This window comes from Sphaerodactylus townsendi, linkage group LG12 (genome assembly GCF_021028975.2).
Source record: "Sphaerodactylus townsendi isolate TG3544 linkage group LG12, MPM_Stown_v2.3, whole genome shotgun sequence".
Lineage (NCBI taxonomy): Eukaryota > Metazoa > Chordata > Lepidosauria > Squamata > Sphaerodactylidae > Sphaerodactylus > Sphaerodactylus townsendi.
The window spans coordinates 34,086,204-34,110,994 of NC_059436.1; the positions used below are offsets into that span (position 1 = coordinate 34,086,204).

The 24,791-nt window shown below is 44.5% G+C and overlaps 1 protein-coding gene across 1 annotated transcript in view; it reads left to right on the forward strand.

Annotated features, from left to right (window-relative positions):
- Positions 1-24,791, forward strand: part of LOC125441522 (N-acetyllactosaminide alpha-1,3-galactosyltransferase-like) — a 96,603-nt gene that overhangs the window by 3,790 nt on the left and 68,022 nt on the right. The window contains exon 3 of the mRNA XM_048512131.1: positions 464-542. Within this exon, the coding sequence (XP_048368088.1) occupies positions 464-542 (79 nt within the window). The remainder of the gene's footprint in view (positions 1-463; positions 543-24,791) is intronic.

Sequence of the window (24,791 nt, forward strand, 5' to 3'; positions counted from 1 at the left end):
AAAGAATTCCCATTTAGCAATAGTAATTGCAAACGTGGTTCTATTCCTGGGTTATTCCAGGTATGGCAGGGTCTCGGCAAATGCCTTCTGGGGTGGAAAGTGCTGACTTATAGCAACTTCATATGTTTTTCAAGGCAAGAGATGTTTAGAGGTGGTTGGCCATTGCCTGCCTCCACCTGGGCTGAGAGAATTCTGAGAGAACTGTGACTGGGCCTAGGTCACCCAGCAGGCTTCACGTGAAGGAGTAGGGAGTCAAACCTGATTTCTTAGAATAGTCCATTACTCTTAACCACTATATCATGCTATATGTCAAATGCCTTCTAGCCCTTGTTGAGTAACATGGACTTAGCCACCACTCCCCTTTGCAAGACAGTTGCTGCTCCTACCAAGTAGGGGCAGGGGAGTGAACACATATGCTTTTGAAGATGAATGGCCCATCAACCTGTTCCTTTTTTCTTTTCAGCTGTGACTAAAAGGGGAGGGCAGGATGGACAGCTCAGCCAACCATGTTTAGCCGAGGTCAGGAGGGCTGAAATTCAGAAGTAAGTGGTTACAGTGGGACCCTCAGGGTTGGTGGGTTCTTGTCAACTGCCCAGGGGGTCAGTTCCTAAAGCCAGGCCTGTAAGGTACTCGGCTACTGAAAGCACGAAAGAAGAAACTTCTTTGATCTGGGAGATGGATCTAGCCTGATGTCACTTGCTCTCCTCCCCCTCCCCAATGCAAATAAGGTGGGGGAGGTCTGGCTTCACCTGGAAATGGGGCAGTATCACATGGCAAGGAAAAGCCCAGCCCTTATGGTAAGTCCCTGATCATAAATACTAGCAGTCACTCATTTGAAAAAGGAATTCAAAGTCAGGCAGAAGGGCTGGCAGGAGGGGGATGGAGATTCAGTAGTTAAACCCTGGTTCAAAGAAATTCATTCAGTGGAAGTCAGGAGAATGTCCATAATAGTGGAGCTCTCTTCTGCTTAAAAAAACAAATTCTGCCTCTGTCTCCTTCCAAGTTGCCTCTTAGGAAATCCTGCCAGTGCCTTAATTTTGCAACTACTGTATATGCCTGCCTGGTCAGACGTTCTTTAAGTCAGCTTGCAACACCCCCCATGCCGGTGTACACAAGATATTCGGGTTAGTTATCCCAGGAGGAAACCATGTACAAACAGCCTGAGTTCCAGTGCACGTCATCCAGACATGCTCAGAGATCCGATCCTGTTTCACAGCACTCTGATTTCTATATAATAAAATCAATTAACCTGAGTTAAAATTCTTGATAGGACTGTGTGTAGTTCCAAATTGGTCTTGTAAACGTGGACCTGTGCATATTTAGATACATCCATGTTTAGATACATGGTTCCACATCACTTTGAAGGTCTTATGCACTGGGTTAAGATGGGAAGATGAGAACACATTCCTATCACTGATTAAAATCCCCAAGAAAGTCAGCATGAGCAAAACGCCTCCCTCTTGTGCAAAATGACTATAAAGATTTGTTTGGGCCTTCTGTACTAAACACAAAGCATCCCACAATGGCGAATTGAACAAATCTGATAGAGACATCACAATTGGTGTTGCCTCGGTTCCCAGATGTTGCAAGTTTCTGGTGTACTTTGAAGCCTGCCTGACCTTTCTGACTGGAGCTGACAAGCAGAACTAAAGAGATATGAACACCAGAAGAAACTAAGGTCTTCTCACCCTCCCCACACCAACAAAAACCTCAGCAGCCTTAAAAACAATTGCGTGCCCCCAGACTTTGGGATCAATTTTAAGCAGGTCTCCTCCAAGGTATTGCCCACATTAATCAATAGGTCTCACTCCCAGGAAAGTATATTTAGGACTGCAGTCTAAGGAGGCTTTTCATGCAATTCTGTGCAGAGATACTTCAGTCTAAACACACTGGGATTAGGCATGGGATGCATTGTAAATCCAGACTTCCTGAAATGAGATTTGAAACCAAACGAGTCTCAGCTGTCAATGCCCCCGCTCAACCTACAAACCCCCAACCTACTCACCCAATCAGTTTTTTCAAATCTTCCCTTCCCAAACACTTTGCCAGGTTCCAGTAAGTGGAGGGACTAACATAATCCATAGAATGATTGATAAAATAACGTACCTGAGAGAACAAGGACTCCTGAGTAGCTGACAAGCTCCTGCTCAATTGGGACTTGTTTATCTTGTGGAAAACGGGACTTCTGACACAGATTTCTGACACGCGTGATGTGGTGATAGAGAGTTCCCAGCCAAGATTTCCATAGAATGACGGCTGCTCTTGACTGCAATGCATGATTTATGCAGCTTGGGCTGCAAAGTCTCTCTGGAGGACTTGCCCAAGCTGCCTTGATCAGAATTCAAGATCCAGTGTTGTGCAAAGTAGCATCACGTACGTGTTTCTTCCCTCCTCCCTAATGAAGATCCAAATCTGGAATAAAGTTCAAAGTGACCCGCTTGGATTTGCTGGCCTAAGACCTAACAGACTGGGGTTTATATACATTCAACTGCAATTAATGGATGTGTTTTGTCTTAACAAGCTGGGATTTGGTTGTTGGCACTAAACTGGGATTTCAACATGAAATGTCTTTTGAAAAGAAATGGATGGGTATATGGAGATATTCTCAACACCACACAAGGGGAAGGTAAAATGAAATCAAGAGAACAATTACTGTCAGAAAGCATTTCTTGTGACTGGTTCTCTCATTTACAATTAACTGAGAGATATAAGTTAGATATAGTTTAAAAATACTAAGACTGAATTTGAAATGGAATTATGTACAAATGATGAACCTGCTATTTCTAAAATGTACAAACTATTGTTAAGATATGAAATGGAAAGAGAACAAGTGAAAGAGTGTATGATAAAATGGGCCACTAATCTTGGATATAATATAAAAATAGAACAATGGGAGTATGTGTGGACAAGGGGTTTAAATTTACATTGAGCATTTTTCTAAAAGAGAACTTTTATAGAATTACTAGCGTTGCTGTGGCTTATTGTGGTGAAATGGGAAAGGAACAGTAGCAGCAAATCAATTGCAGAGGTTAGCAGTACATGCTCATGTAAACACGCAGCCTGATACTGTGTGTTGTCAGTGATGTGTATGCCCGCATTCCTTGGGGGGGGGATGGAAAGGCACCCCTCCCACACATCTAGGCTGGCTGGTCATGATCCTTTACCCGGGAGTAAGTTTGGGTGTCGCTTCTGAGGAAACCCTCTGAGGGGCGCGACGCAGCCATTCAAAGTATGTCACGGTTGCTGAACTGAGCTGAGTAATGCGTGCCTGGTTTTCTTAACTGTAACCGCAGTATTCAGGGAATCTAGGGTGCCTGGCCCCTCCCTCCCATCCCTTGCATGTCACCACTCACTCTCTTCCCTCCCTTACTTCTCTTCCCTTGCATGCCACCGCTACCCCGCCTTCCCTTCCCTTTTCTTCCGCTAGGGTGGGTGGGTCATATCAAGATGCTGGGCCCCCTGCCTCCCCTCCCTTGCATGCCACCCCTCACTGCCTCCCCTCTCTCACTTCTCTTCCCTTGCATGCCTCCCCCTCCGTCCCTTTCCTCTCCCTCCCTCTCTTCCCTTGCATGCCACCCCTCCCTCCCTCCCTCCCCCTCCCTTCCCTCTCCCTCGTATGAATGTGCGTGTATGTGTTTCACTTCCACTAGAGTTACTGCCTATGTACTGTTTTCACTGCTCATATCTGGCCATCTGAGCGAACATTCTAAGGAGCACAAACATTCTAAGGGTGACAGTTACACACAGGCAGCTGCATGTCCTTCACCATGGAGCGCCAGGAAAGAGGCATTTTACCTGGGCCAGGTGTGAAATTTCAGGTATGTGAACATCTAAAAACACTCTCGCCTGGCTGACTATAGTGGCTGGGAATTTTCAGAGGCATTGGCCCAGCAGTTACTGAGTTATACTATCATCAACAAAAACACTGTTAGCTTTTTATATATATAGATGTATCATTGGAATATGACACCAAGTAAATTAGCAAATATGTACAAAAACATCTCTAACAAGTGTTGGAAATGTGAACACTATGGTGGACATGGAAAAGCTAAGGAGTACTGAAAGCCAATACATTCAGTAATTCAAAAGTATTTTAAAATGATCATAGAATTGAACCAGAAGCTTTTTTTGTTGGGACTTATGGACAGGTCTGTGGAGAAAAAACATGGAACTTTGTTTTTATGCATGACATCAGCTGCAATAATTTTTTATGTGTAAAAATGGAAAACTTCAAATATACCTGCAATAGACTTGGAGTTCGGACTCCAAATGTTTTGGAGTTGGCAGGGATGGTCAAACTCACTTAGGCCCCTTCCGCACACGCAGAATAATGCATTTTCAAACCACTTTCACAACTGTTTGCAAGTGGATTTTGCTATTCCGCACAGCTTCAAAGAGCACTGAAAGCAGTTTGAAAGTGCATTATTCTGCATATGCGGAAGGAGCCTTAGTTACTGAAAGAAAAGAGTTGAATAAACTGTCAATAAGACATTTTAGGACTATTCTGGTTTTCTAGCGTACTGCACTGACCTACCAAAGAAACAGCTGTTGGATTCTAAACTGATGCAGGACAGGCAGGGGAAGAATTTAGCAGCAGAGCAGTGCAATGGATACAGCTTTGAAGAATTTGCTACAGGGATGGAGCTTGAGTACCTGACCTCAGTACTGGGGAAGTTACAAGCATAACCCTGCTTTCAGCTTTATAATGTTGGAGAAGATGCCATACTATCCTCTTTGGAATTTAGCAGATTAAGGTGATCATGGCTTATTGGTAAAGCATTTGTTTGTAGGCAGAAGGTTCCAGGTTCAATCTCTAGCATTGCCAGTTAAAAAGCTCAGGTACAAGGTGAGGTAAAAGACTTCTACATGAGGCCCTGGAGAGCCACTGCCAGTTAGGCCGTTCCACACATAATTCACTTTCAGTCCACTTTCAATGTACTTTGCAGGTGGATGTAACTGTGCGGAACAGCAAAATCCACTTGCAAACAATTGTGAAAGTGGATTGAAAGTGCATTATTCTGCATGTGCAGAAGGGGCCTCAGAGAGTACAATACTGTCCTTGATGGATCAATGGTCCAACTCAGCGTAAGACAGCCTCATATGTTCTTGGAGAAGGGAGGGCAGAATGGGAGCAACATTCTGCCAGTGGTAACATCTTAGCTGTGCTTTGGGTTGCTCCTTTGACTCCCAGGTATAAAGTGTGGACATGGTCGGAGGTATGAATCAAACAGCCCTTGGCCCATGGCTGGTGGCCTTGGCTAAGCTGGCCCATTGTATCTAGGAGCCGGCCATAATATAGATAGCTAGGTCTTGCTTGTTTTGGTGAAACACACTTTTTTCTGTATTGTCGAAGGCAATGCTAGAGATTATCGAAGGCAATGCTAGAGATTGAACCTGAACAGAACTTGGCTGCCAGTGTTGAAAAATACTAGAGTCAAGACAGTGTCTAACCAGCTCCAGACAAACACAGGATGACCATAGACAAAAGAAACAAAGGCCAGGATACTTCTATTCAGATGCTCCCACCAGTGACCTTGCTATCTCCTGTGTTACTCCCATGCTATAGTCTTCATTGTTACTCATACTTCTATTCAGATGCCCTCAACTACTGACCTGGTTGCCTTCTTTGTTACTCACAGACAATGTTTCTCCACCCACCCTGGACACTCCAACAGATATATATACTCCACTTGCTTTCCCAACATCAGATCCTCTGAAGATGCCAGCCACAGATGCAGGCGAAACGTCAGGAGAGAATGCTGCTAGAACACGGCCATACAGCCCGGAAACCACACAGCACACTTTTTTTCTATTTTTCATAATCATTGTAACTTGTTTTGGGTCCCTTCAGGGAATAAAGTGGGCAATAAATATTCTAAGTTCTGGCTGAGTACTTTCAGGGACTGAGAACTGAACAAGGCGGATCTAGCAAGGCAGGCTTTGTGTTCTTACATAATGGGAGGTGACGGAGGCATATCAGATTGTCTTCTACAGTTGCTGAATTAATTGGAGCAAGTTGGCTGTGAACTGTGGAGGTAGAAGAACGAGAGACACCAGAGCTGGCTTTTGCCTGGGCAGATTGACAGTTTGCCAGCACACAGGAGCCTTTCGAAAGGAGAAATCCAACGGGTCTCATTGTGCTGTGACACGATTGCATCAGAACGATGGAGCTGATTTTGCCGGGATATATTTTTTTCCTGTAAAAAGGAGCTATGTGGGTCTTTGTGAAACTGAAAACAGCAGGCTGTCAAAAAAAGAAGAGCATGAGAAAGCTGGGCGGGCAGGGGGGGAAGCATTTAAGGGGACTTTTGTGCGGTTCTGTCAAAAGACAGAATGGAAAGCAGATCAGAGGAGGGTGGTTGTGTGGCCCTCATAGATGAGTGTGTGTAGGCAAAGAAATAAAAAAGAGGAGGGCCCTGCATTGTATTGAGGGCTGCTTCAAAGTGAGAAGACAGCAAAGAAACAAGCAGAGGTCACCAGCTTGGTATTGCAGCTGCTTTGTGGTGGCTGGTGCAGGTGAAATTCTGAAGGGAAGTCACTGTGGAAAAGGCAGCAAGGAGGCCATTGCACTGGCAAGTGTTGAATGGCAAGTGCAGATCCAACGTGTGAGCCAAGGACTTGATGGTTTGAGGATGGGAAGTGACTGGGTGAGCTACCATGGCACAAACTAGGTGCAATTAGGCCCCAGCACTACCTTTAGAGACAAATTGTAACAGGGTGTACAACTTCAATTGTTGTGATTGGATGGCAGGATGAAGCTGCTGGTTTGGAGAGGCCCAGCATAACAATCAGGAAACTGGCCTTGGGCTGACACAGGAGGACCTTCTGCCTGCCATGTTCTGGCTCAAGCAGCTGGCCACAGAGATTCTGCATTGGAGAACATTTACCTGAGGTCTGACTTTTTGGGACCAAGAGCTCCTACTGAGTTCAGAGGGCAAAGCACCAGCATGAGCGAGAGTGACTGTTCATCACTGCCAGCAGAGCATGGTCCACTTCATGGGATTGGGATCACAGCAAGCTGGGACCAGGAGTAGTGTCTATGCTGTGAGAAGAAGGAAGAGGGGCAAAGTTCCTTGGGAAGTCCTCTTGTACCAACCTCTTGTACCAACTCTTGTACCAAGCTGAAATTAAAAGGGAAGTGTAAGATTGGGTTGTGCCACAAGGCAGGGCATGTGAATATTTTTCCAGTTGCACTGAGAAGGACGTCTCTTTGTGCAAATAAGGTGGGGGAGTTACTTGGGGAGAGAGGTGTGAACATGCTTATCCAATGGAATGAGGGCACTACAATTCAGAAAGCTTGCCTTCAGTCAGCTTTGCCTGCCATCTACAATGACATCCCAAAGCCAAGTCTGATAGGCTAGTTGGTGTTACGACATCAGCATGTTTACTTTGTGATCCCGAACTGGCTGGAATCATTCCAGGAAGGAGGAGGCATGAAGGAAAACAGCACTGAAGCCGCAGCAGAAACAATAGCTGCAAATGATTTCCGAAAGCAGATGGAATAAAGATTTTTAGGGGGGGGGGGATATTTCCCTCAGAACTCTACATTTGCCCCCCAAATGGAAACAAGCAAATGTGTCACAGCTCTAGCAAACAAGACCATTGTCTAAGCTGCAAATAAGCCTTTGGTTCAAATCTACCCCTAGCATTATGAGCTTGCCCTACTTCCACATAGCTCAAGGCAGTGTGGAGGATTCATTTTAACATCACGCTGTAAGTAAGTTACACTGAGAGTGAGCAACTGGTTAAACTCTCCTCATGCTTTGAGGCAAAGGGGAGACTGGAACTTGAGAATCTATCCAGAATCCAGCACCAAAATTCTAACCACCCTGGCTTTGTGCAGCCACCAACTCACAATCTTAGGCTAGTCACCCATCTCTGCTCTGCCATATATGAAAAATAACACTGGCCTACCTTGTAGGGCTGGTGTATGAATTAGCAAGATAATATGGATGAAGAGCTATCTGAAGCCCATATATTTTGTGACCCACTGAGCCTACCCATGACATCTGGTGCTTGGGAACACCTCTTTTTTTTGGTCATGCGGATGGCACAAACAGAAGGCATATCCAGTCCCTTTCCAGCCATTATTCAAGACTGCCTTCAGTTTGGTGATTCACTAGGTGCACAGGTCTGCCCAATCTCGATGCTAAGTCATCCTGGTGCGCTGATTTTCCTCAGACCCAATCCCAGCAAACCAATATGTGAATGGGGGTGGGAATACATCCTGTCTTGGAAACATTTCAAGAAAAGCATGAGGCAAAAGAGGCTGCCCTCTTCACCACAGGAGGCAGAACACTTACTCATGAGTTGCTTAGCAATGGCTTGTAGGAAGATCCTTGCCCACTCCTTGTCTGTGGACAGCCTCTGCAGTCTCTGAGCTGACTGAAGATCCAAAACAGACAGTGGAAAAGAAAATGAAAGGATTAATCTGCGTGGATCAGACGCCCTTCAGCACTGCAGGGACACTTGCCTGCTGTTCTGTAATGTTCCTATTTTTGCACCAAGTATCATCTTCTGAGCACCCATTTCTGCACAGTGAAAGGGCTTGTGAGTGGGACCCACTTCTGAATAGACCTGCTCTCCAAAATCTGTCTAGCCCAGTTCTAGCATCCACCCTTTAAATTTTGTTTCTCCCTGGAAAGAAATTAACCTGGACACCTTTACTTTCATGCCAGTTTCTCTGACCTTGTGCCAAGTTTTCTCCATTAAAATCAACACACTTTCAGGGAGTATTTGTGTGTTTTAATTGTGCATAAAAGCTGCAAAAACGATCTAAAATGCATTGTTTATTTACTTCATTTATACCCCACCTTTCCCTCCAATGGGGATCCAAAGAAGCTCCTCTTTTCCATTTTACCTTCACAATAAGCCTGGGATGTAGCATAGGCTGAGAATGTATGACTGGCCCAAGTTCAGCTAGCAGGCTTCCATGGAAGAACAAGGATTCAAACCTGGGTCTCCCAGATCCTAGTCCAACACTCTAACCACCTGGCTTTAAGAAACCCAAGAATCCTCAACAGCAGCACCTAACTTAAGAACATAAGAACATAAGAACAAGCCAGCTGGATCAGACCAGAGTCCATCTAGTCCAGCTCTCTCGCAGTGGCCCACCAGGTGCCATTGGGAGCTCACATGCAGGATGTGAAAGCAATGGCCTTCTGCGGCTGTTGCTCCTGAGCACCTGGTCTGTTAAGGCATTTGCAATCTCAGATCAAAGAGGATCAAGATTGGTAACCATAAATCGACTTCTCCTCCATAAATCTGTCCAAGCCCCTTTTAAAGCTCTCCAGGTTAGTGGCCATCACCACCTCCTGTGGCAGCATATTCCAAACACCAATCACACGTTGTGTGAAGAAGTATTTCCTTTTATTTAAGAGACCTGGAACCAATTGGCAGAAATATGAACTCTAGTTCCACACCTACTGAGGTGGATTCTTCACAGCAGAATGGGCTTCAGCCTGCAGTCCTTATAAAGGGTCGTAGTCCTTATTAAGGAACCTGTTTTCCCTTTTCCCTTTCATATGTATGCCCTTCACCCGTTCAGGCAGCGATTGGAGCCCATGGAAACAATCCATGTTGCTTTTGCACCTTTGCACAGAGACGTTTCTCTCTCTCTCTCTCTCTCTCTCTCTCTCTCTCTCTAATTTCCTGGAACACATGTGTAGCTATGCAGGCATGCAGAAATGAACCCCTGCAGCCATGCCACTTGTCCCACAATCCAACCAACTGCACCTGCATAGCTGCGAATTTGCAAGACAAAAGAAAAAAGGATCTCCCCGCAATGGCCAGGCAATAATGAATGAGTTGCTGTAGATCCATATGGTGGTCATATTCACTGCCACGGGGAGAAAACGTGCTAGGGGGACTTTGTACACTGTTGGACGCTCAGAGAATCTGCCCACAATGTGCTGGGTGAACTGCACAAAATGGCAGGCGGATTCTCCCTGGCAGTAGATGGCACAGAACCTAAAGTGAATGGGTGGAAGGGCAGGGAATTAAGTGTCTCCTGCTTGTTTTATTTGCGTAGGAGCACCTCCAACCCTAGAGTCTGCAAATGAATCAGTGGTTTAGTGGTTTTTTGAAAATCCTAGGTTGAGGGGAATAACATGGACCAAACTTGTATTGGGAGCGGTGCCTGTGTGAAGTCTCTCCCACCTGCATAGTTTATTTAACATCCTACACCTGTTTATATTTGGCCTGTGTGGAATCCACCTGAGAGTGCTATATGCATCAATAGTAAATGTGGATGGAGCATTAGCATGGCTCTGGAATCAGCCTGGCTGGATGTTCACATGGCTTGGAGCATTACAGTGAGAACACAACACTCTCCTTAGGAAACATAAATATCAGGGAAGTACTAACACCGGAAGGCAGTAGGTGAATGGAGCAGAACGAACACTTATGCTTGGCTTTAAATGGCAATCAGCAAAGTCATAGAGTAGAGGTTCATCAAGAGCTATTTATTTATTTATATTTATACCTTGCCTATTCCTGGTCAGGGTTAGGGCAGCTTTCAATAGAATTAAAAACACAGCATCAATAAATCAAAATAATTTATGTAGCTGGAAGTCACCAAATGTATGTGTAGGGATGCGTGTGTCCGTTTTCTCTTTCTTTTGTTGTTATTACTGTATGGAGAGAGGAGACTAGATTTGGACTTTTTCTCTTTCTGTATATGTTGTCTAGATGTGCAAAATACAAAATAATTTAACATTAAAACCAATTATCTATAATAATGCAGTAAATTACTATTGGAGGACCGAAGTGCCCTCCGTGAGCAATGCAGGGAGATGTGGTTTTGAAGATATGACTTGGTATGATTAAATAGAACCTCCATGTTTGAGGCAGTTAACCTCTGAATACCAATTCTTGTGGGAAGCAATAAGAGAGGGAGGCCGTGGCCACCATCCCATTACTAGTCCCACCATATATTCTAAATAAGAAAAGGAAATATTTCAAAAATCTAAGAAATTTTACCTCGGACATTTTACCTCAGAAAATTTACCTCAGACGTCTTAGTCAGAAATGGCACCTCCATGTAAAGTCACACAAGGAGAGGAAGCCTCTGAGAAGAATTAGAGTCAGGAATTAGAGCTTATGAAAATTAAAATTACAAGAACAGAAGCAGAGAAGGGAAAAGTCAGTTTTGGCAGAACAGAAAAAAGCTACAATTTAAGAAGAGCAAATTATAATTGAGGCCAATATGGATAAAGAAATCCAGTTCGCCAGAATTCTGGCAGAAAAATAACTGTTTTCTGGGGATATCTGTTTGGTCATTTTATGGGCCAGGATGTTGACTCACCTTGGTCTGATCTTCTTACATTCTACCACAGAAGAAGAAGAAGAAGAAGAAGAAGAAGAAGAAGAAGAAGAAGAAGAAGAAGAAGAAGAAGAAGAAGAAGAAGAAGAAGAAGAAGAAGAAGAAGAAGAAGAAGAAGAAGAAGAAGAAGAAGAAGAAGAAGAAGATGATGATGATGATGATGATGATGATGATGATGATGATTTATACCCCCCTTCTCTCCTATAGGAGACTCTAAGGGGCTTACAATCTCCTTTCCCTTCCCCCCTCACAACAATCACCCTGTGAGGTAGGTGGGGCTGAGAGAGCTCAGAAGAACTGTGAATAGCCCAAGGTCACCCAGCTGGCGTGTGCTGAAGTGCACAGGTTAATCTAGATCCCCAGATAAGCCTCCACAGCTCAAATGGCAGAGCAGAGAATCAAACCCCATTCTCCAGATTAGAGTGCACTTGCTCTTAACCACAACGCCACTGCTATTCCCAGATAAATTATATCTGATTATATCAGCTAAACTCCTGGTCCACCCACAAAGCCCCAACAACTGGCTAGGTCAGAGAACAGGAAGGGATACACAAGTCAGATTCTCCCTATGGGAGTGAAAGCCAAGCCTGGTTGAAGGCAGCACAGTGAGTGGAGTGACTTCTGGGAGACAACCCATCCAGAGCCAGGAAAAGAAAGCTGCACAGTCATCCTGTCCCTGTCAAAAGATGGCAGCTCAAAAAGGACCAAAAAGCATTGCCAAGGATGACCTACCCTGCATCCACTGACAAAGTATGAGCCTTGATCCAGCAGGCCTGATGGGATGGGTCTGCAATATTTATTTAGAGATTTATATCTTGCTTTTCTGTTCCCTTGCTGTTTCCTGTCCCCTCCTCCATCTTATCCTAACAATCCCTCTGTGAGGTGAGTGAGGCCCAGAGAGTGCAACTGGCCCAAGGCCACTCAGATGAGCTCTGATGGCAGAGTGGGGAGGATTTGCATTTTGGTCTCCCAATCCCAGTTTGAGACTCTAACCGCTATACTTCCCTGAGGCCATAATTGGAAGCAGTTGAGACACCATCATCACAATAAACATCACATCCTGATGACATCAAAAATCAAAGTCACCAAATATCAGCACGCATAATAGAACTGAACTCCATCCAGAAGACGTGTGTGTGTGTGGTGGTGGGGGGAGAGAGTTAATTCAAGTCAGCTCTTGTCAACCATTTGGGTTGCATCTGGGGGCATCGAGGGACACTGCGAAGGCCTCTGCTAATGACTAGGACTGAGAAGCACAGACACAGCTCCGGGGCCTCTCCAAAGGATGCTACTGCCTTCCCATTTATAGCATTTGGCATGAACATGCAGGCGATTTTATTCAACTTGAGTGAACAAGACTGGATTCACAGCCTGCATCTCCCTCAATCACAAGAAAAGATGTTGAGCTACATTGGACTGCAGGGCTCACAGAACACTTTCCTAAACTGCAAAAATCTATACTTTGCTGCTCTCTTTGAAAAGCAGCGGAGTAGATGGACCCTTTGATTCCCTTGGAAAGTTTCCCATGGAGGGCTGCCGGAGCAAGGAGAAAGGCTGGACCAGCCCCAGCCGTGCAGGTGATACCAAAGGGGCTCTTCAGTTCAGTCCCGGCCACAGCAATGACTACAGGTGTAGCCTCGCCCATGGACTTTCCCCATGTTATTGCAGGTCACAGAGGCAAGCCACAGTCACTCGTCTTGCCCTTGGGCTGTTCCTATGGGCCAAGCAGATGTGGGGAGAGCAGGGTGTTTGTTCTTGAATTTGTTGCTAAAGCTGGGATGTTTGCCTCAGGTGAAACATATGAGAAAACTGGAGAAAACCAGAAAGTTCAATTAGAGAAAGTTATCAAGAGGAAGGCAGGGCGGGTCTGGCGCATAAATAAAATGGGCTGGTCCATATCAGCAAACCATTTCTCACCAACAACAGAGGCAGAGAGGTGAGCCTAACACATCGAGGGTTGCTATTCCAACAGCAAGTGGAACCTCCATCACCAGAGGCAGTATAACTTCACCAGGATGGCAGATGGTCTTTTTCCAAATCTATGCATTAATTCCAGGTACTTTATTAAACCTTTAAATAATATTTGTGCAGCAACATAAATTGCAAAGCTTCTTAAATACGCAGGCATTGGCTGTGTTTTGCATGTACAGGGTAGGAACCACCCCCATTAATGTCACAAGTCTTGCAATGGATCAGGATCTCAGTGCACAATGTAGGAATGTAAGAAGAGCTCTGCTTAGATCACTTCTAGGGTCTCTTATCCACTTCTAGTTTCTGGCCCACTTGTGGATCCCCTGGGAGTATCTGGAAGGCCAATGAGCAAAATGGCATGGAGGGATCCACCTTAGTCTGATCCAGCAGGCCTGTTCTTCAGTTTTTCTTTACATTCTCAGAGATCTTGAGGAAGAATGTCCCTTTAGAAACAGGGAGTCTAATAAAATCATTTCTAAAATAATGTCAGCATTCAAAAAGCCCAAACCAAATACCAACAAGAGCCACAGCACCAAAGTTGAGAACCCCAAAACAACAGTAACATCTTTCTAAATAACTGGGGCTTATTCCGCACATGCAAAATAATGCACTTTCAAATTGCTTTCAGTGCTCTTTGAAGCTGTGCGGAATAGCAAAATCCACTCGCAAACAGTTGTGAAAGTGGTTTCAAAATGCATTATTTTGCATGTGCAGAAGGGGCCTGGGAGAATAATTTTTTTAAAAAAATCCTAAGGTCTTCACCTCATGACTACAACATAGAAAACTTGGTATCAGCTGGAAGGTGCAGGGAAGGGAGCCCTGAAGATGAGAAACCACCACAAAAGACCAACCCACACCACAGAGTCCAATCCACAACAATATGCTTTTGGGAGGAGTGGTGGGAAGGCCTTTGCTCATCGTTGAAGTCAGAATATTGAACTAGCTCAGAGGTGTCAAATTCTGGTCCTCCAGGCATTGATGGACTATGTTTCCCATCAGCCCCTGTCAGCATACTGGCAGGGATTGATGGGAATCATAGTCCATGAACATCTGGAGAGCCAGAGTTGGACACCACTGAACTAGATGGATCTTAGGTCCAATCTAGCAAAAACATTCTTACACCCTTGGGCACAGCAGTTGGGAAGGAATCCTTAACCTTCTGATAACACCAGATTTGAGAAGGTGCTGCCGCTTACCGTCCCAGAATGAGAAAAAAGGACTCTGACCTCCAGGGCATTTTGACACTTTCCTAGTGGAGCCTCCCCAGGGTTGAAAACTCCCACCTCAAATCATCAACATCATGCTGAGGGCAGGGGGAGGCAGAGCCTGAAAGCAAGGAAACATGACCTGTATGAACAGATCTCCCAGCCACCCACATCTGCAAGCAACCCTGACCTGGAGACAGGGAGTGTCTCTTGATCTGCTTTGTCCTACTATGGCAAAGAGACTTCCTCTTCCTGCAATGGCCCTCCAGGAACTGCCAGACGTATGCAATAGCACTCATATTTTAGGGGCCCCCTACTGCAACCAATACACACTTGAGGCATTGAAATTTGGAGCAACTGCAGTGAGGTTAGAGTGTCAGTCTAAGTGGAGCAAAGTGAAATCTGCTGGGATTCCTTGGGCCAGTCATTCTGTGCTAAAGCTTAGCCCATCATGCGGGGTTGTCATAATAATGAACTGAAGGGGAGAAGCATATATGCTGCCTTTACAGGAAAGACAGAATAAAAATAAGATAGACTATTAACAGCGCTGCGTCTTGCTGCAAGATCTCTCTTTGGCCCACTTGAGCCTCTAATGGATTCTCTGGTGAAGGATAAGTGATTTTGCATAATTCACTGAAGAGTGTTTTTCTCTCTCCTTTCTTAACAGCAAAGGATAAATGGGAAAGAGTTACTTACAGTCAATGCAGCTCCCTGCTCAGAGGTGGCACATCTTTTAGCAAGGGGCACAGAGAAGAAGAAGAGATTGGATTTATTCCCACCTTTCTCTCCTGTAAGGAGACCCAAGGTGGCTTACAAGCTCCTTTCCCTTCCTCTCCCCACAGCAGACACCTTGTGAGGTAGGTGGGGCTGAGAGGGTTCCAAAGAACTGTGACTAGCCCAAGGTCACCCAGCAGGAATGCAGGAATGTGGAAACACAACTGAGGAGACAAAGATGAGTTCTGCACAGGCTAAATATAACATCTGCAGGATGTTATAAAAACCACTGGTGGGGGGGGGGACTTCGCACTTTGCAAAACAAGTTTCATCCATTTTATTCCCCTCAACCTGGTATTTTGGAAAATCACTAAACCAGTGATCTTTTTGAACAATCCTGGATTGGAGGCACTCTCACATGAACACAACAGGAAGGAGTCACTTTATTTTCCTCCTTTCCACCCATTCACTTTAGGTTCTGTGCAAATCCACTATGTCAGGATGCAGGTCATCCAATACATTGTGGGCAGATTCTCTTAGTGGGGCTTGCATCCTGCTACATGGCTCAGGTTCTTTGTAGATAGAGTTGCTTGCAGACAAAGGGAATGGCAAAGAGCTCATCAGCAATTCCCCCTCACCTCAGAGGGAAGCCCTTGCTAAATCCCAGACACTCAATGTCAGCACACTTTCCAGGTGCTTCGTAAATGGATTCAGGTTTACTTGGCTGAAACCGAACTGCTCAATGGCTCATATCTAACATCTTTCGAATGGGCATTTCGATGGCACATTTGGCTCAAAAATACATATGGGAAATGTGCTCTTTAGCCTCTAAGTGACTCAGTGGTTTCATTCAGTCTACACTGTTCAGTGCAGAAGCTGGCAGAGGTGCCTCAGTCTAGGGCTGAGGAAAGGAATTGGATCCCCTGTGTTTAGAGGATTAGCAAACAGGCTGCAGCAGCGAGCACACTGCACAAGTCAGGAATCTAAGAAGGCAGGCCAATGCATCAGGACCATGGACAGAGAACAATGCGGCCCAGCCAAAGTCAACAAGCTGGTTGCCTGCAGGAATGCACCAACTTTGGCTAGGATGCATCACTCTGAAACACTAACATTGGGGGGAGGGGGGGCTGATTTTAGTCTCTGGAAGTCAATCTCCAGATATTGATGTAGCCCTCCCTTTTTGAGGTGTACGCCTGCTGCTCTTTCTAAGACCTGCGTGCAATGCTAGCCAAAGAAGCTTGGGACATTAAGCTGGCATCTGGGATACTGGCAGGCAGACGTCCCTTGGGAGGAGAAAAGGAAGCATATTGCATAAAAGTTGTCTTTCTTTGTCACCTGTGGAAGTCTCCTCAGGAACTGGTCCCCAGCCAGCTGCTGCCTTAAGTGGACAGTGGATGAGAGTAATCACCAATAGCATAGGCCTTTACAGGACCTCCCAGATCTGTATCCTCCCCATCCAGATGCAGGCCATAACTCTGATTTCCATGAAGACTTTGCTTGCATTCCTGTTACCCACCAAAGCTTCACTGGAGCCAGATCTCCCCAGAGTGTCAAAGTAACAGCAATAACCCTATGCTCTTAACAAAGGTCTTCGAAAAGGGCCGTTCATTTGTTTTTGAAACTGGCTGTTAGCATTTTAATGGGAAGCATATGTGGTCTTTAAACATAAATACATTGTGCCCTTTAAAATACCATTCCCTGCTATATGTGCCTGAGGTTGTCCTCATCCCTACAGTAAATGGAGCATGTGAGCAGGCTGAGTTTGACACCTTGTGCAGGCCAGGAAATTGCCAGAGGTCATGGGAAGACACGGACTACTTAAGTCAGCTCAACAGATGACCTGCCCACTCAACCCTATCTTTATTGCTGTTATTTTGCTGATGGTATTTTAAAGTTGTGTGGATGTTTTCATTTAATATGTTTTATTTCTATTGCGCATAATATTGTTGATATATTTTTGTTGTGATCTGCCCTGAACCCACTTTGGTTGGGCATGGTGGAATATAAATAAAATATTATTATTAGGCTATTAGGATACTAGAATGGCCTTGTTGTCTGAGTGAGGTTTTGACTCCCTCTTGTGGCCAACCCACTAAGCTGTTCCATGATGAATGGGAAAGGGGAAAGAGTTCTGGGGTTTTTTGGTACCTGTCTGAACTTTGGGGCAATGAAATTAGCAGCACATCCTTCAGCACAACACAGTGCCATTTGAAAGGGGAACCCAACTGATATCATCAGTTCTCCAACAGATACCATAAGACCAAGACTCACCTAATGGCATCGGTTGTCGTGGCCACAAAGGGATGTAGTGAAATCGAAAGCTAAAGAGATTTGCCCTGGAAGCTGGAGTTTCCAGCATGTACTACTTCCCCCCCCCTTTTTTTTGTCTTTTTGCACATCCACAGAGGTGGGATCCAGCAGGTTCTCACAGGTTCCCGAGAGTAGGTTACTAATTATTTGTGTGTGCCGAGAGGGGGTTACTAATCGGTGATTTTGCCACATGATTTTTGCCTTAGTTACGCCCCTCCTCTCAGCAGTAGTGTGCAGAACTTGAAGCAATCTAGCAGGAGGTGCAGTGGCATACGTGGCAGCCTGCGCCTGTGTGCATTCGTTTCCCACCCAAGGACTGGCGCAGCCACTGCGTCCTTGCCACAGCCCCGCCCAGGAATGCCCCACCCCAGGAATGCCCGGCCACACCCCCGTCGTGCCCCACCCAGCTCCATTGGCGCTACGCCACAGTTTGAATCCCACCACTATGGGAACCTGCTACTAACATTTTTGGATCCCACCACTGCATATCCACCACATACAGTACACTCTGTGGAGGATATTAATGGGGATATTGGAGAGCTTATTCTTCCCCAGGTGGATTGCCAAATTCTAAACAGTCTGTGTCTGATTACATGGCTTCTATTTTGCATTATATTTCTTTTTATTGATTTTTCATTCCATTGGTAATTATGTAGCCCTTGTTCCAAATCTGCTGTTTCTAATTTGATGTATTATGTATTATATTATGCATACATTTTTTCCTCTTCAGAAATCACTGCACCTCAGGTCAACCTCTTCTTACAGTTTCCGAGACTGGTGAAACCACAACTTTTTAGGGCAGAGCAAAGAGAAAGTGCAGTGAAATGAACAAACGTTTGGCTTCCTTTGGATTTCCTCACTCCTCCCGGCTTTCCCTGCCCACACAAAAGGAGTTCCTCCAACTCAGCCAGAACGAGGAAGTGGGAGGCTGTTCAGCTTGGTTGTAGATTATTTGCAGAGGGGTTTTCCTGTTCAAACTAAAAACCATGGGAAAAATCCACTGCACACACAGCCCTGAGGTAAATCCTGCATGCTTAAAAGCCTGTAGTTTAATATTGGGTAAGGCTAGGAGCTGTGTGGCGTAGTGGTTAAGTGCTTGCGCTGCAACTCACACGATCAGGAGTTTGAGCCCCCTGTGGGTCAGATATCCTGGCAGCTGGCTCATGGTCAACTCAGCCATCCATCCATTCCTTGGTCGGTAAATGAGTACCTAGCTCATAGCTAGGGGGTAAAGAATAGCCGGGGAAAGCAATGGCAAACTACCCCACAAAAGAGGCTTGCCTATGAAATCACTGCTTGCAGTAGTACCCCAGGGTCAGACACGACTGAAGGGGAAACTTTACCTTCAAGGCTAGACATCCTTTCTCTGTTCCATCTTGTAGAACTTATAATCTAATTCTTTTTTTTTGCCTTCCATATGAACTTCATCTGTTTCTTCCATTCCTTCAACATTTTCTCTTGTATATAAACTGGCAGTTTCTGAAATTAAAAAAAATTAACTTTGGCAATATGTTCATTTTTATTGTGGAGATTCTTCCTAGCCATGAGACTTTTAGCTTAGACTATCTCTGCAATTCCTCTTGCATCTTCACCCACACTGCTTTGTAATTACCTTTGAATAGCATATCATTTTTCCCAGACACATTTATTCCCAAATATTTAACTGGATGGCATTACTACACATTCTATAGTCTTTCTAGCATCATCCTCTTCCAGCTTCGCTAAACACTTTAAAATTATTTCCAAATTTTTTCCAAATTTTTCAACATGTCCTATCATATATTGCATCAACAAGTGGGGATTTGCAGTTGTCGGCATCACACCATCAGTATCCTTCATTTTAGAGAACCTTTTTTGGCTCTCTCTTGCGATGCTTTTAAAAATAGTCTCAAAGCGACTGAACAGACGGTGCAACATAAGAGGCCTGTTGTGCTGGCAGAAGGAACGCCGTGCCATTCGCTACATTATAAAATGGCATTTTTCAAGGCTTTTTACGACTCAGCTGCAGCAGGCTGCGGTCCTCAACATAGTGTCTGCCCGGGAACACACTGCTCTGAAATTGGTTCCATGCCGTCTGCTGGCATGCTCAGAAGTGCAAGAACATCATGTTTTGTGCCATTTGATGGTGATCAAGGTGGAGCTAATAAAGGAAATCAGCTGAAAATGTAGAAGGAGCTAGACTGGAATGGGGGGCAGGGAGGCAGGGAGAGAGAGAGAGAAAATTCATCCGGAAATCAGCTAAGTGATTTGCCAGAGGAGCAAACTGTTTGGGTAGAAATGTTAGATTTGACTAATACTGAATAAAATACTCACCTTTGCCCCTGCGTTGAAGAATGGGACACAGAAACTCTCAAGTGTCAAGAAGCAAAACTAGTTCCCCCGTCCAGAGACAAATCTGGATGCAAAGTTTTTCAAATTTATTTCTCCACTGTTGCCATTAACTTTCCTAACCATCCCAATGAATTGTCACAGCTGTACCTAAAAGGTATCCCTCTTCCATCCCATGCTTCCATGCAGCCCAGTACAACAACTGAGCCTCTATTGGCACATAGGATGATACAGGTAGGATACAAAAACAAATTTAAAACAATCTCCAAAGAAAATTATAATAGAGAATCTCTTAATAACAGAGTGACACTACAAAATTAAGAAGAGCAGAGCTGTCCTTTAGGGTGCATAATTTCTAGTAAAAACTTGGCCACCAAGTCACAGACTACGAGATCAGAATTATTTAGCGAGTATAAGATCTTTTGAGTATCTGATATCCTGTCACAGTTCAAGAGAAGAGTATTTTAATATTTTCCCTTAATTCCCTCATATTTAGTGCAATGGAAGAGGAAATGGGCTAAAGTTTCCAGATGATTTGAGTTACAGGAGCAGCATCTCTTTGCACCCTCTATTTTTTAAAATCTGCCACATACAGCGCTGAAGGCAGAACATTAAACCTAGAAGAGAAGAAGAAGAGTTTGGATTTATATCCCCCCTTTCTCTCCTATAGGAGACTCAAAGGGGCTTACAATCTCCTTGCCCTTCTCCCCTCACAACAAACACCCTGTGAGGTAGGTGGGGCTGAGAGAGCTCCAGAAAGCTGTGACTAGCCCAAGGTCACCCAGCTGGCATGTGTGGGAGTGCACAGGCTAATCTGAATTCCCCAGATAAGCCTCCACAGCTCAAGAGCAGAGCTGGGAAACAAACCCGGTTCCTCCAGATCAGAGTGCACCTGCTCTTAGCCACTACACCACTGCTGCTCCTAGCCATTGATATGGCTCTCCTAAGGCTAGGGGTCAGCATTATACATACATAATCTGCTATGCATCCCCGTTTGAATGGTATTGAGGAGCTAAGGGGTGAACATGTTTTGGATGCCGCTGCAAATAGGTTTTGAGATTCTGTTTCCAGTAATCTTTTTTTCAAACTATTATAGGCTTCAGCCTGGGAAAACATACCCAATGCTTCAATAGAAAGGCCAATTTCCTCAATTTTGTTTGTAATGAATGGGAGCCAATTGGAAAATTTGGATTCGGTTATCGTTAAATATAAATAGCATGAAGGGTCTTGTTGAAAATGGATGTGCAACCATGCGGCCCAGTGTTAATAGGGATGACCTGGAGTTTCCCATCTGGGCCGCCTCAAACTAAAAACCTCCATTTTAGTTGTGCTTCTCTCTCATGAGGAAGAAACTCCTGTATAATATATGCCTCTTCCAACATTAATTCTGCTTCAGTAGATTAGTATTAAACATAAAATGCCATACATTGTAAATATAAACAACCTATAAATTGTGCACAAAAACATACGACATGCATCCAAAATAGAAACACATATACAAGCCCAACAGCAACAGAAAAAGAGAGAACAAATGAACAAACATGACAGAGACATAAAAAAGAGTTAAAAGGAACATAATTTTTGCTCTTCACTTCTTGTTGGGAGGACCTGCCTTTTGATTCTTTCATTTTGAATGTCTGAATGAAAGCTTCTGACTTGAATGCCTCTTAGTCCATCAGTTCAGTATTGCCTGTTGCCTCTGGTTCCTGTGCCCTACAGGATCTGGGGCAGAAAAAGGTCTATCCCAAAATATGAAATCCTTTAACTAGAGATTCTAGGGACTGAATTGGAGATCATGAAAAAAATGTGCCAATTCCCTACATGTTTAGTGCAATGGAACTAAATCAACGTAAATAAGGCCACACACCCGGCATCTCTGGCATTCCCCTGAAGCCATCTTTGTGGTTCAGCTCCTTCGTGGTTTTGGCTACTAACTCCAGCAATGAGAGGCATCAGGCTGAGAAAAGTCTCTTCAAAAGAGAGTGTGGCACTGTCTCTCCAGCAGTGAGCTGCAGAACATGACATCTGACGACACAACAGTGGCAACAGAAGTGGTGTTGAACAACAATAAAATTTATGGAGCAGAGAAACATTTCAGCACCTCCTGAGAAAGCTCAATTAAAGACTATTGCAAGCACTGTTACATTAATCTTAATGTACTGTGCCGCTTGGAAAAGTCACACCATTGGGGCCTGGAAGGAGGATAAGAGATCATTGCTGGCTAGATCAGACCACTGGTCTCGGGGTGGGGGGCACGGGCAAGGTGAATTGTTCCTACTTACCCACTCTTTGCTCGCACGCTAAGCAAACATTAATTCAGAATCGATTCCATATTTAACAGTGCAGCTCATATTCCTTTCCACTCCCACTCCACTCTCTTAGATTATATTTTTGCATACTTTTTTGTTCCAGCGATTGCAGACCTTATGGGGAGAAATTATTAAAGAAAAAACTCCAATTGCAAAGCCTTCTCCATTACAAAGCTTCCCATTTTATATAGCATGATAGTGACACCTTACAAAATATAGTAATGCAGGTGCAATACTTTTAGTTAGGGTTGCCAACCTCCAGGTTGGGAATGGAGATCTCCCAGAAATTATTACATCTCCAGACTGCAGAGATTGGTTCCCCTGGAAGGAATGGCAGCTTTGGAGGGTGGACCCTACGTGACATCACATCCCCGCTGAGTTCTTCCACTGCCCAAACACCATCATCCCCCTGCTCTGCCCCAAATCTCCAGGAATTTCCCAAACCAGATTAGGCTGCTCTGTGCTTATGTCATTTCCCTGTTCAGACAATAACTCACTTGACTGGTTCAAGGATTTTATTGAAGACAGGAGAAAGACAGGAGAAGACAGTTCTGGTGAAAAGGCACCAAAGCCGTTGATAATATGTTGCAGCAAATCCACACCCCCCACATGTGAACCAAGAGAGTTAGGAAAAGTCCAACCTGAAAGCTCGTCCCAGCCGCCGAGCTCCAAGGCCAGGGAAACTGATAAAGCAACACCTGCAAAAGCTACAGCTCTCCCCAGCAATTCCCCCCTCCCAACAATGGCATCCTGACCGTTTAATCCTGAACAGGTGGAACAATCTTACCTTTCAGATGGGCAGTTGTGAGTCTTCTGCAGCCCAGGCTCACTCTTGGCAGCCTGGCCTGGGGCAGAGGTCTTAGATGGGCCGGTCCATAATCCTATGTCGGCAGGAACTGCTTGGGTCAGTCCCATTAGGAACTACTGCTTTTAGGCTACCTGGGCCAGACCCACAGCACTCTCAGTGGTGGGGAAGAGTCATTGCAGGGGAGATACCATGCCAAACTGCCGCTCCATTGATGGGGGAGACTCACTAGTAAACCCAATACAGCAGCAGCAGATACCAGAATCCTGGGACATGTGTCGCACTGCAGCAGGGCCTTGAAAGTCTGAGCCCTGGTGCAGCTACCCCATCTTCTCCTCTGAGCATTGTATCACCCCACCAAGATACCTCCAGAAAGCAAACTAGCAAAGTATAAAGGTAATAGCTGTCCCCTCTAGATTGTTGTCACTACCTGTGAGTCAAAGACAGATGGTTCCATCATGGGTTGGGGGAACGGGAAGATAACCACTTCAAGCTTTTTGGGTCTTACTGCTACAAACCCAGTTGTGTGTCGGTTTTAGCGTTAAGATTAAGATGCTGATATTGAAACAGCTATTTTCCTTCTCTTGTGATTTGGGGACTGCCTTCTCCTTTTTCAAAGCAGACAAATAGCTAGTAATAAATACCAAGAAGTTTCATGGAAAAACCAACAGGTTCTCTTCATGAAAGAACACAGCAGCATTTTTCCATACAGCACTTGAAAACTTGGTGTGTGTGTGTGGGGTGGATGTTCTCTCTGACATGAGTGGAAACTTCCCTGAAAACATGAGGCTGAAGTTCTTAGTTCCCAGTTCATTCCAAGTTCCCAGTTTCTTATTCACATTTCCTAGTTTCTGAATCCTGATTAGAACGATTTAAAAGCTCTGCACCCCAAAATAAGTTTGGGACCACTTCATATCATATACCCCTACCCAGTGGTAGTGTTTAAATAATTTAATAACCGGTTCCGGTGGTGGGAATTCAAATAATTTAACAACTGATTATTTACAAGCACCATTTTAACAACCAGTTCTGCCGAAGTGGTGCAAACTGGCTGAATCCCACCACTGCCCCTACCTCTAGAGGACTTTACATTCAGTGGATGTATGCTAGCTCCTGGTCCAAAGCCCAGTTCTTGCGACAATAATATGGAAAACTTTTTTGAATACTGGAAACCTTTTTTCAGAATATCTTTTGAGAATCTATTCAAACAGAGAAGCAATAGCAGAATTTGAAATTTAAAAGAAATCAGCAGAATGTATTAGAATATTAGTAAAAGAAAAAATAATGGTTTTAATAGTGTAATTTTTAGAACTATATGCATGAATCCGGAGTTAAACCTTTAATCAGATAGCTGAAAGTTACTTTAGTCTCTGTAGGGTGTGAAATGGGTTGTATTTTGTTGCTGGTTTCGTTTGATGTTGGATCCATGTGTGTGTTGATCATGAGAGAGAGAGAGAGAGAGAGAGAGAGAGAGAGAGAGGTGTAAAGAAAAGAAAAGAAAAGAAGACCACTGGGGTAACGTGCCAATTTGAAGGGACCTGGGTAGTCTTGGTAAGCGTTATGGATATATGAGTTACTATTTCATTAAAAATAGCAGCAATGATGCAATTAAAACTATATTTCATGTTTTTGCTATGTTGGAGAATTGTATTGTATTTGGTCATTGACTGTAAATTGACCATAAATAAAGACTTTACTTTATTTTCATGAGTACGGAAAACCAGAACTTCAAAGTGATATGATGGTAGCTAGGAATACATTTCATGAGAAGGCAATTCCTGGGAGAAAAGGGGAAATTCATGGGTGAAAACCAATCCATATCAGCA